Source organism: Hyperolius riggenbachi, chromosome 6 (assembly GCF_040937935.1).
Source record: "Hyperolius riggenbachi isolate aHypRig1 chromosome 6, aHypRig1.pri, whole genome shotgun sequence".
NCBI lineage: Eukaryota > Metazoa > Chordata > Amphibia > Anura > Hyperoliidae > Hyperolius > Hyperolius riggenbachi.
This window is the reverse complement of record NC_090651.1, coordinates 72113289-72125784: the sequence shown is the minus strand read 5'-3', so window position 1 is coordinate 72125784 and position 12496 is coordinate 72113289. Positions and strand designations below refer to the sequence as shown.

The window sequence follows — 12496 nt, the reverse complement described above, 5'->3', positions numbered from 1 at the left end:
AACCAAGTTGCTTGGTTTTACTGTATACTATAGTGTGTGTGTGTGTGTGTGTGTGTGTGTGTGTGTGTGTGTGTGTGTGTGTGTGTGTGTGTGTGTGTGTGTGTAGATAGACACTCTGCTTGCTTGCTTGGCAGTTGGAAACCACTATTTCACACAATGCAACGAGTGTCACAGACATCATACTCTGGGGAAGGGGGAAGTTTATTACAATACAATATCAGGCACACAGACCACCCTGAGAATCTGTTTGACAAAAAGTAAAGATGTCTTATGGGAAAGGTGGAATCAGCTACTGATGGGAATGGAATTCAATCCTGGGTAAAAACTCCTCTTACTACATGGGTGTAGCAAGACATTACTGCATGAAGTTTGGTTTGGATGCTGAAGAAGAAAGACATATGGTGAAGTGGTAAATTTATATACTATATGTTCTCTCTTTTGTAGGTGGAATGTCACCCGTATCTGGCACAGAATGAGCTCATCGCTCACTGTCGTGCAAACGGCTTGGTCGTTACTGGTTACAGTCCGCTGGGATCTCCAGACCGGAGCTGGAGGAAGCCAGAAGACCCTGTGCTGCTAGAGGAACCATGCATCCTGGCGATGGCAAAGAAATATGGAAAATCTGAGGCACAGATTGTACTCAGGTACTTGCAGAACTGTAATGGCATGGAAAATAATTATATTCCTATAACCATATTTCCATATTACATAGTTATTACATAGTTATTTTGGTTGAAAAGACATATGTCCATAGAGTTCAACCAGTACAAAGTACAACTCCAGCCTGCTCCCTCACATATTTCTGTTGATCCAGAGGAAGGCGAAAAAACCCTTACAAGGCATGGTCCAGTTAGCCCCAAAAGGGAAAAATTCCTTCCCGACTCCAGATGGCAATCAGATAGAATCCCTGGATCAACATCATTAGGCATTACCTAGTAATTGTAGCCATGGATGTCTTTCAACGCAAGGAAAGCATCTAAGCCCCCTTTAAATGCAGGTATAGAGTTTGCCATAACGACTTCCTGTGGCAATGCATCCCACATCTTAATCACTCTTACTGTAAAGAACCCTTTCCTAAATAAATAGCTAAAACGTTTTTCCTCCATGCGCAGATCATGTCCTCTAGTCCTTTGAGAAGGCCTAGGGACAAAAAGCTCATCCGCCAAGCTATTATATTGCCCCCTGATGTATTTATACATGTTAATTAGATCCCCTCTAAGGCGTCTTTTCTCTAGACTAAATAAACCCAGTTTATCTAACCTTTCTTGGTAAGTGAGACCTTCCATCCCACGTATTAATTTTGTTGCTCGTCTCTGCACCTGCTCTAAAACTGCAATATCTTTTTTGTAATGTGGTGCCCAGAACTGAATTCCATATTCCAGATGTGGCCTTACTAGAGAGTTAAACAGGGGCAATATTATGCTAGCATCTCGAGTTTTTATTTCCCTTTTAATGCATCCCAAAATTTTGTTAGCTTTAGCTGCAGCGGCTTGGCATTGAGTACAATTATTTAACTTGTTGTCGGTGAGTACTCCTAAGTCCTTCTCCAAGTTTGATGTCCCCAACTGTATCCCATTTATTTTGTATGGTGCTAGACCATTGGTACGACCAAAATGCATGACTTTACATTTGTCAACATTGAATTTCATCTGCCATGTATGTGCCCATATAGCCATCCTATCCAGATCCTGTTGCAATATGACACTATCTTCCTGAGAGTTGATGATTCTGCACAATTTTGTAGTATCTGCAAAAATAGCAACATTGCTCACTACTGCATCTACTAGGTCATTAATAAATAAATTGAAGAGCACTGGACCCAGTACAGACCCCTGTGGGACCCCACTGCTAACAGTCTCCCATTTTGAGTACGATCCATTGACCACAACTCTTTGTTTTCTGTCCATTAGCCAGTTCCCTATCCATGCACACAGACTCTTCCCCAGTCCTTGCATCCTCAACTTTTGCACCAGACTTTTGAGGGGAACAGTGTCAAAGCCCTTTGCAAGTCCAAGTATATCACATCTACAGCATTCCCAATATCCATATTAGCGTTCACTACCTCATAAAAGCTGAGCATGTTAGTCAAACAGGACCTGTCTTTAGTAAACCCATGTTGATGCTGAGAAATAAGATTATTTTCTACTATGAAGTCATGTATAGTATCTCTTAGTAACCCCTCAAATAGTTTGCATACAACTGATGTTAAGCTTACAGGTCTATAATTTCCTGGATCTGATTTTTTGCCCTTCTTAAATAATGGGAAAACGTGGGCTGTACGCCAATCCACTGGGACTCTGCCAGTTGAAAGAGAGTCGCAAAAGATAAGATAAAGGGGTTTATCTATAACTGAACTTAATTCCCTTAGGACCCGAGGATGCATGCCATCCGGGCCAGGTGCCTTGTCTATTTTTAATTTATTTAGTCTTGCCTTCACTTCTTCCTGCGTTAAGTATTTAATATTACAGTTAGAAGATTGAGACTCTTTTGCCTCTGTAATTTGCAACAGTGCTGTTTCCTTTGTGAAGACAGAAGCAAAGAAAGCATTTAATAACTCTGCCTTACCTTGGTCATCCACCATTGAGTTCCCACCCTCATCCTTTAGGAGTCCTATACAGTCAACCTTTCTTTTTTTTAGAGTTGATGTACTTGTAAAACTTTTTTGGGTTAGATTTGATATCCCTAGCGATTTGATTTTCAGCTTCGATCTTTGCCAGCCTAATTTCTTTTTTTTACAATTTTTATTGCACTCCTTATAATTGCTTAGTGCAGCCTCGGTCCCCTCCTGTTTTAGGACCTTATAGGCATTCTTTTTCCTCTTCATTTTATCCCTAACCTTTCTATTCATCCATAGAGGCCTTTTTTTATTCCTAGACATTTTGTTTCCATATGGGATATACATACTACAATATTGATTGAGAATAAGTTTAAAAGCTTGCCATTTCCCTTCAGTGTCCTCCCCTTGTAGTACATTATCCCAGTTCACCAAACTTAGTGCCTGCCTAATTTGATTGAACTTTGCTTTTCTAAAATTCATAGTTTTAGTGGTCCCGCTGCCCCGTGGCCTATCAGTCACCATATCAAATGTTGTGATCACTATTTCCCAAATGTTCTTGAACCAGCACATTTGATACATTATCTGGTCTATTAGAAATGATCAGATCCAGTAACACATTCCCCCTAGTTGGTTCCGTTACCATTTGAGTCAAGTAATTGTCCTGTAGTGCTTCCATAAATCTGCTGCTTTTACCAGAATGGGTAGCCTCAATACTCCAGTCAATGTCTGGAAAATTATAGTCGCCCATAACTATGACCTCATTTTTACTTGCAGCTTTTTCAATTTGCTGTAGTAATCGCAGTTCTGCAGCTTCATTAATATGAGGTGGCCTGTAGCATACCCCAATAAGCAATTGGCAACTTTTATTTAAACCATGAATATTTACCTAAACGGACTCCACATCTTCGCAATCTTCCTCCATCTCATCGTTGAGGACAGCTGTAAAAGAATTCTTAACAAAGAGACAAACCCCTCCACCTTTTTTCCCTGTTCTATCCCTCCTGAACACATTGTATCCTTTTAAATTAGCTATTCAGTCATGGCTTTCATCCATCCATGTCTCGGTTATTCCCACAATATCATAGCCTTTGTCATTCAGAATGAACTCTAGTTTGTCTATTTTTTATTTGCAAGGCTCCGAGCATTGATTACCATGCACTTTATATTTTTACCACCACATTTACAAATTTTGTTTACATGAAATGGGCTACTTGAAGTTTTACCAACCTCCTTAATCTTTACACTGTCTCCACCCCCCTCTCCACCCCCCATAATGTTAGGCTCCCACTGTCTTATTACCTTATCTTGTCTACATATTGAGACTTTATCCTCCCACCTCCCCCCAGATCCTAGTTTAAATATCGTGGCTTGTACTATTGCTGCCTATGGCAGCAGGGAGTCAGGTGGATTCAGGGGATCAGTGTTCAGTCAGGGGGATTTGTGTTAGGCAGTGCAGCAGGGGTACAGTAGTTAGGTTTAGGCAGGGGAGGGGGGAGTGGTAAGGTTTAGGCAGAGGGAGGACTCAGTGTGAGAGAGGCGGGGGCATTAGTATACAATACCTGGTCCCGGACGATCTCCTCTCCTACACTTTCTTGTTAGTTTGCAGCTGTTCTGCAGCCAGCCTATCACCATGCGGCTTCAGTCCCCGCATGGTGATTGGCTGGCTGCAGGACTTCTGCACACTAAACAGGAAGTGGAGGAGGAGACACGATCACCGAGACAAGGTAATGTATTAGAGATGCCGATAATGACTTCTTAAAGTAAACCGAGCATCATTTTTAACACCCAGGGCAGCTCTATAGCAAATTAAAAATGCATTCTAAAATTGTGGTTTATTATTAAAAAAAAACTTTCACTTTACCTCATTTTTTTACATCTAAGGGTTAAAATAGGCACTTTGTCCGTCCGTAAAGGACCGGAGGTAGATGAGCAGGAGATGGTGGAACACAGATAAGAAATCACCTCATTAGACTTAATTGACCACAAACAAACCCCCATCGTACTTCAAACAGAAAACATCATTTACAGTTGAAGAATTTCACACCTAGCCTGGACACTGCTAGTTGTAAAATAGCAGGGGTTAAGCTTCTGAACAATGGCAGCCCTTGCAGCTATTTGAAGCCAGGAGCTGTTTGGATCCCTTTAATACTAAAGCTATTTGACATTTAAGGATAATTCTGAAATGTTAAATATCCTTAGTAGCAAGATGTCATTATCGGCATCACCCTGGGCCCCTGTACCCCCTATTTTTACTAGTTCAGAATCAGCAGTGTTTCCTTGTATGCGATTCAAGTGGGGAAACGCTGCCTATTCCGTCAATTCACCTGCTGTCTAAATCGCAAGGCCAGTGCAATTCGGATGGTATGTTTCAGTTTGTTGCATGACACACCGGCATAGTGGAAACTGGCCCTCATTCAGTTCACTTTTTCTCCTAGGAGACAATTCATCTTTTTCTTAACCACTTAAGGACCATAGGCTTGTACCCCCTAGTGACCAGGCGATTTTTTTTTTTTACAATTTAAAATTTCCCCTTCCCCCCGAGGTCCAATCAGCGTGATCTCTCTTGTGGGCTGATGCCTCCGAGAGGGATCACTGTGTGTGCTTCCCTTGGGGGCAGCTCAGCGACAGAGCTGTCCCCTGTACAGCCCTGCAGTAGAACGCAGCGCTGTACAACTAATTAACGGCTGTTTTTTTTCAACCTGCCATCCCTGACCGCAGCTAGCAGGTTGTTTAAGGCAGGGATCCCCTGCAAAACGCCACCCCAGGACTTGATGCCTTTCGGCATTAGGCGGTCCTGGGGCTGCCACCTTCCTGACGCCTATCGGGGTTAGGCAGTTGGGAAGGAGTTAAAATAACTTTTGAGCGCTCTGCAATTGAAAATTGGAAAAAAAAAAAAGCAGGAAGAAGTAGGTGAAAAACTACTATTACAGTTATTTTCAGTATTTTCTTGCTTACTGGTGGTTTATTGACAAGTTGTGAAAATTTCACCCAGGATCAAACCTAATGCCTGGTACACACAAATTGCAAATTGTCGTCAGATAGACGGGTCAAGTCGATTATTTCTGACAGGTCCGATCTGATTTCCAACCGTTTTTCTGATCGATTTTGTATAGAAATGATCACAAAATCAATCAGAAAAATGATCAAAAATCAGATCGGACCTGTCGGAAATCATCGATTTGACCCTTCTATCTCACAGGAAATTGCATGGTGTCTACTAGGCATAAGAGGTGAAAAAAAAAGTTGATTGCTTATGGGCCCTGGACTTTGTTGGTAAGATAACAGTGCTTGAGTTGTATATAGGGAGCCCCTAATCTTCAGCGTTAGTAAAATGCATGTCAAAGAAAGCAGGCCTGCTTATATCAAAGTAAAGCTACAAAAACACATAATAACTGTTGCCCATAGGGATCAGGACTCATGCACAAACTTTTACAGACTGTTGCTATGGAGAGGGAAGGCAGGACCAGGGATCGATCATTCAAGATCTTCAAATGACCTCAAGGGGGGGGGGGGGGGGACTTGTCTAGCAAGTGTACAAGGCTTTAGTCTAGTGTGTAATGATTTCTATCTACTGTGCAGACTTGGCTGTACATGAGGTCATTGCTCTCCTACCCATTGTTCCCCTCATACTTCTGATGGTACCAGTCCAGTGAGAGAAATGCAAATCCAGCAATGCTTAGTGCTTCAATGAGCAATATGTACAAAACAATATCACATTAAAATGTAAGCCTTTAAATCGTTACCAGTGTCATTTTTGCACTATGCTGAACTGCTTTAGTATGCTTAAAACTGTAATGCTTTTTTCACTTTTTTAACTTATTTTGTAGGTGGCAGGTGCAGCGGAGAGTGGTTACCATCCCAAAGAGCGTCACTCCATCCCGTATCCTGGAGAACTTTCAGGTGCTCAGGCTTATTGCTTCCTAATCTGTTATGTTTGTAACTGCTAATTACAAATAGTGGTGACACAGTACGCTTTACCACATCTCACTCCATTGTTGGCTGGCCACGCCCCCAGTAAGCTTTACCACAGAGGTCTCATTAGTATTACTGTACTGAATATAGCAATATCTATGCAAGTCAGGAGGAGGAAGCATCACCCAAACCTTCCTCCTGTCAGTTACTGGGCTGTGATTGGTTTCCACTATGTCAATAAGGTGCAAATAATTCTGGCTGGCATGTAAATTTAAAGCAAATCTGAACTGAAAATGAAAAGTCAAAATAAACATACAGAGGTCATACTTACCTCCTGTGTAGTCTACTCCTTAATCCCTTTCTCCTCTCCTGCATCCTGTTTGTCCACTGTGATAAAACTTTCATCCTCCATTTTAAAAATGGCAATGACACCATAACAGCTTCCGGGTCAGCACACCGTTAAACTGTAATATCGCCCACTTGAGCCATAGGGAAACATGGACATTACCGTGCTCATCAGTTGTCCTTTCAGCTATAACTGGAAGCCACGGATATATAACTGACAGCAACTGATATATTTCAGTTCTGACAAAATCTTGTTAGAAGGAAATGATGAGCTTTTGAGAGGAACTGACTGCGAGGTAAATATTCATTTACAGGTACATCATGTGTTTCTTTCAATAATTTTACTCTGTTCTTGTACCCTTTTAATGTAAATTGCATGCAGCTTGCAATTGGACCAGTCATATTATACAGAAATTGGGCCAATCAAATTCGACAGGAAGTGCCCTTTGCATGAAGCAGAATCTTTCAGATCTGTTATTAACAATGTTTTTGTCGCAGACAATGGTTTCATCAGTTTAAAAATGCGTTTTCCCCCAGACTGGGTAACATCATAGTTTATGGAATAAGTTATTGCATGAAGTAACCTGAGCAGGCCATATGCTATGCCTAGTTTGTGATTAGCAGAAGATGAGCAAGTACCATATATCACAGCAGATAGGCCGACTTGTCGACACGCTAATTTTGGGTGAAAAAGAAGAGCAAGTACCATATATCACAGCAGATAGGCCGACTTGTCGACACGCTAATTTTGGGTGAAAAAGGGGGGTTGGCCTATCCGCAGGTGACTTGTTCAGAGGCACCTGTATGCAGATCGCACTGCGGCGTGTGTTTCAGTATATCTAGCTACCTGTCCTCCGGCTTGCATCCTCTAGGGGGCTTTATGAACAGGCCACAAGAGCTCCAGGCTCACTGAGGTCACATGACAGTGAGCCCGGGAGCTCTAGTGACCAGTTCACAAGCTGCATGGGACACTAGAGGATGCAAGCTGGAGAGAGAATAGGTAGGTATACACGCTGAAGTGGCGCACCCTGCACACATCGGGCAATGGCGGCACATGGGGGGGGTTGGCCGACCGGGGGGAGGGGAGTGAAAGCTGTTGTCCCACTTTTTTTTTTTTTTTTTGTTCTAGACCAAAAGTGTGTGTTTGTGGGGTGTGGGGGGAAGAAAAATGCATGAGGGAGCTTATCTGCGGTTATATAAAGTTACTCACCATTCATGGCTGGTTTATACAGAAGTGTTTCACAAACCCTGCCTCGAATGCCCTGCAAAAAATCCCTGCCTTGGAACCCTGAGGCAAATTCTGAGCCTGGACATGATCTGCATAGATCTTGTATGGGTTTCTTTCGGGCACTTAATTTACCAGAATGTTTCAGGAACTGAACTGGCTTCCCCGCTCAACCCATTACACCCCCCCCCCCCCCCCCAAAAAAAAATGGCCTTGGATCATGATGGGGACATTAGACTAATGTTCCTAGTAAAAAATGTTCCTAAACACATCAGATAAATCAGAAATCTATCTGATGATCTATCTGCTGCTAATCTAACGAGTGTATGGCCTCTTTATAACTACGGTGGAGATCAGACTCTAAGCTCCTTATTTCAGTTAGTGACATAACTACAGGCTGTTAAATGCGGCAGCGGTAAAAGTCATTGCTGTATAAATACTAAATAAAGATACAATACAATTATTGACCAATCTGTTACCTTTCCTAGTTTAACAGAACTTGTTTTTCTTCTTAATGTGATCAGGTTTTCAACTTTTGTCTGACGGATGAGGAGATGCAGCAAATTGGAGGTCTGAATAAGAACTGGAGATACATTATTCCACTAATAACTGTAAGTTACCAAACTTATAGTGAACAGATCAATACCAAACAGGTTTTTAAAAAAGTACACGTCAGCATCCAGGTATGTGGGGGTTTGGGGTTTACCCTACTCTGCTGCCTTTAAGACTGTGCCTACTCTGCCCACTAGCAAATCAGGCTCTGTCTGTACTAAGGTATTTTATCTGCTTCACAAATACTCTCTTATCAAAAATTGCTAAAACTGCACAGTTAATGGGCACCTTTAGTCAGCCTCTGGGACAGGATTGTAGTCTATCCATAAAAGCAGATCAAAGTTTTGTGGAAAAAAACTGCGCTCCAATGATCAAAGTACAAATGTTCAGGGAATCGCAGCTAAACAAGAGTCACTTCACTTCCATAAATCCACAATTGGCTGCGCTTCCTTGTCCACACTCCTTCAAGGCAGCAAAGAATACCTTGAAATGCAAATTCAGAGAGCGCACATAGTGCCAAGTACTGCCACAAAAAATAGACACTTAGCACCCTGTGCTGCACTCCTGGGGGATGTGCCACCACCGTGGAGGGATCAGATCACAGCACTCACCCCTTCGTGGGTTCACTCACCGGAATATGACTTGTCACACTGCATATAATATATCCACAATGGAAATCCAGTCCAGTTGCAAAAATCCACAGTTGCTTTATTGTAAAAGCACTGGCAGAACTGTTATAGTACAGACCCCTGAATGAGCCACGCTGTAATGAAACGCGTAGGGCAGAGTCGGAGGTATGCTGATGTCGATCCAGGAAGAAGGCGAACTGGTGTGGACATACTGCCCTGGGCTAGTGGTCTGTACTATAAGGGTTCTGCCAGTGTTTTTACAATAAAGCAACTGTGGATTTTGGCAACTGGGGTGGGTTTCCATTTTGGATATATTATATGCAGTGTGAGTGAACCCACGAAGGGGGGAGGGAGTGCTGTGATCTGATCCCTCTGCGGTGGTGGCACATCCCCAGGAGTGCAGCACGGGTTGCTGAGTGTCTATTTTTTGTGGCAATACTTTGCACTACGTGTGCTCTTTGCATCCTGCGGTATTCTCTGCTGCCTTCTGTATATAAGGAGGAATGGACAAAGAAGCCCAGCTCATTGTGGAATTGCATATAAGCAGATCACTTACCCCCAGAAGATCACATTCTTCCAGCATGTTTGGTTACATGGTCCTGTCCCTCCTACAGTCCAGACGTTCCAGCGATATGGGTGTGTGATTACATGGACTGTTAGGGCCTGTTTCCACTACACGCAGATTCTGGATACAGAAAAACTGACTCCAATGAATGTCTATGGGCCTGTTTCCACTAAATGTGATTTTTCAGATGCATAAAAGTCAGTCATTAAAGTCAGTTTTCTGCATCCAGGATCCGCATGTAGTGGAAATAGGCCCTAAGTGGACACATCACGTTTTTTCTCCAAAATAAAGGTTACGCTATCAGTCCAGCATGTGCAGGTTAATTATCATTTGTAAGCAAAAGAGCAGGCTTGATGAGGGAAGGTGATAGGAGAAGGCAGTAGAAAAGCATACTGGTGTCACCCTAGAACAGGCTTTCTCAACCAGGGTTCCCTGGAACCCCAGGGTTCCTCGAGTACTCTGCAGGGGTTCCTTGGCATTTCCCCCCATCGTGGGGGTAGTATAATAGAGCACATTATAATAGGTGATACTTCAACAAAAAGCACTAAATTGGGGGGTCAGGAGACAGTATAATGAGTGGTAGTGTAATAGGGGTAGTGAAATAAACAGCCACACATACTTTTAAAAACCATGCTTCCTCCAAAATAAATGCAGGGGTTCCTTGAAATTAAAACATTGTTTACAGGGGTTCCCTGATATCCCAAAGTTATTTGCAGGGTTCCTCCAGGGTAGAAAGGTTGAGAAAGGCTGCCCTAGAATGATGTAATGCTACAGAGGTCTGCAAATCACAATAGCTGCCTTCTGCTGGGGGAGGGGGGGAAGAGGGAATTATAGACATTCTGGTTTGGTAATGCAGACATGTTCGGTTTATGTTCGTGTTGAAAAGTTTTAGTGAAGAAAGTACTTTAATTTGCCTTTGTTCTATACCTGTCCCTTCCTTGCAGGTGGATGGGAAATCCGTTGCAAGAGATGCCGGTCACCCTATGTACCCATTTAACGATCCTTATTAACTGAAATCATCTCAGAGCTGAGAGGACACGAAATGAAGTCACAGATGCCTTGCTCACTCTTTCTATATATTCTTAGAAATATTTTCTAGTTTTTCTATATAACTTTTCCTATTTTTTATTATTGTGGCTTTGTATTTCATATGTGTGCATCAGTGACTGGGCTGAAGAACCCTCTCCAAGATCCTACAGATTATGCAATAAATGTTATACTTTTTGTATCTGTGGAAAGTAAAATTTGTGTTGTACTTTCTTTTCACCCATTAAAAAGCAACTGCTTAAAATATATATTGTAAAAATAAAGTACAAAAGACAGTAGAGAGAAGTTGGGTGTGCTAACTAGATAAGCTTTCATCTTGCAGCCTGAGAGTCTTGCACTGGCTTCTGTATGGACAGTCACACTTATCTTGGCTTAAGTTTCCATAGAATTTTTTATGATGGGAAAGGGAGCTCACTGAAGACCACCTGTGACACTGAAGTACAAGGGAGGAATGCCGGAAAAAAATATCCAATACAACCAATACCTGTCTTTAAAGGGAACCTAAATTGACAGGGATATGGATGTTTCATTTTAAACAATACCAGTTGCCTGGTAGTCCTGCTGATCTTTGGCTATAGTAGTGGCAAATTCACACACCTGAAACAAGCATGCAGCTAATCCAGTCTGACTTCAGTCAGAGCACCTGATCTGCATGCTTGTTTAGGGGCTGTGGCTGAAAGTATTAGAGACACAGGATCAGCAGGAGGGTCAGGCAACTGGTATAATTTTAAAAGGAGAAATCCATATCCTTCTCAGTTTAGGTTCCCTTTAAAATACGGTTTTATTAATGGCATGGCCAATAGCACTGTACAGTGTGTGTGTGTGTATATATATATATGTATATATATATATATATATATATATATATATATATATATATCTATCTCGTGTCACTAACTGTCCCTCTAACTGAGCTCACAATCTAATCCCTACCATTGCCATATGTCTATATTATGTAGTGTAAGTACTGTGGATTAGGGGCAATTTTTAGGGGGAGCCAATTAACTTATCCGTATGTTTTTGGAATGTGGGAGGAAACCGGAGTGCACGGGGGAAACCCACGCAGACACGGAGAGAACATATAAACTCTTTGCAGATAGTGCCCTGGCTGGTATTCGAACCAGGGACCCAGCGCTGCAAGGCAAGAGCGCTAACCACTACGCCACCGTGCGACACACACACACACACACACACACACACACACACACACACACACACACACACACACACACACACACACACACACACACACACACACACACACACACACACACACACACACACACACACACACACACACACACACACACACACACACACACACACACACACACACACACACACACACACACACACACACACACACACACACACACACACACATATACATACATACATACATACATACACACACACACACACATATATACATACATACATACATACACACACACATAGTTACATGGTTACATGGTTATTTTGGTTGAAAAAAGACATATGTCCATCGAGTTCAACCAGTATAAAGTACAACACCAGCCTGCTCCCTCACATATCCCTGTTGATCCAGAGGAAGGTGAAAAAACCCTTACAAGGCATGGTCCAATTAGCCCCTAAAGGTAAAAATTCCTTCCCGACTCCAGATGGCAATCAGATAGAATCCCTGG

General features: G+C 42.3%; 1 protein-coding gene across 1 annotated transcript in view; it reads left to right on the top strand.

The window, feature by feature from the left end:
- AKR1A1 (aldo-keto reductase family 1 member A1) overlaps positions 1-11029 on the top strand; it is a 70854-nt gene extending 59825 nt beyond the window's left edge. Inside the window, exons 6-9 of the mRNA XM_068242520.1 lie at positions 445-644; positions 6385-6457; positions 8564-8650; positions 10730-11029. Of these exons, the coding sequence (XP_068098621.1) occupies positions 445-644; positions 6385-6457; positions 8564-8650; positions 10730-10795 (426 nt within the window). The 3' untranslated portion in view covers positions 10796-11029. The remainder of the gene's footprint in view (positions 1-444; positions 645-6384; positions 6458-8563; positions 8651-10729) is intronic.
- Positions 11030-12496: the final 1467 nt, after the last annotated feature.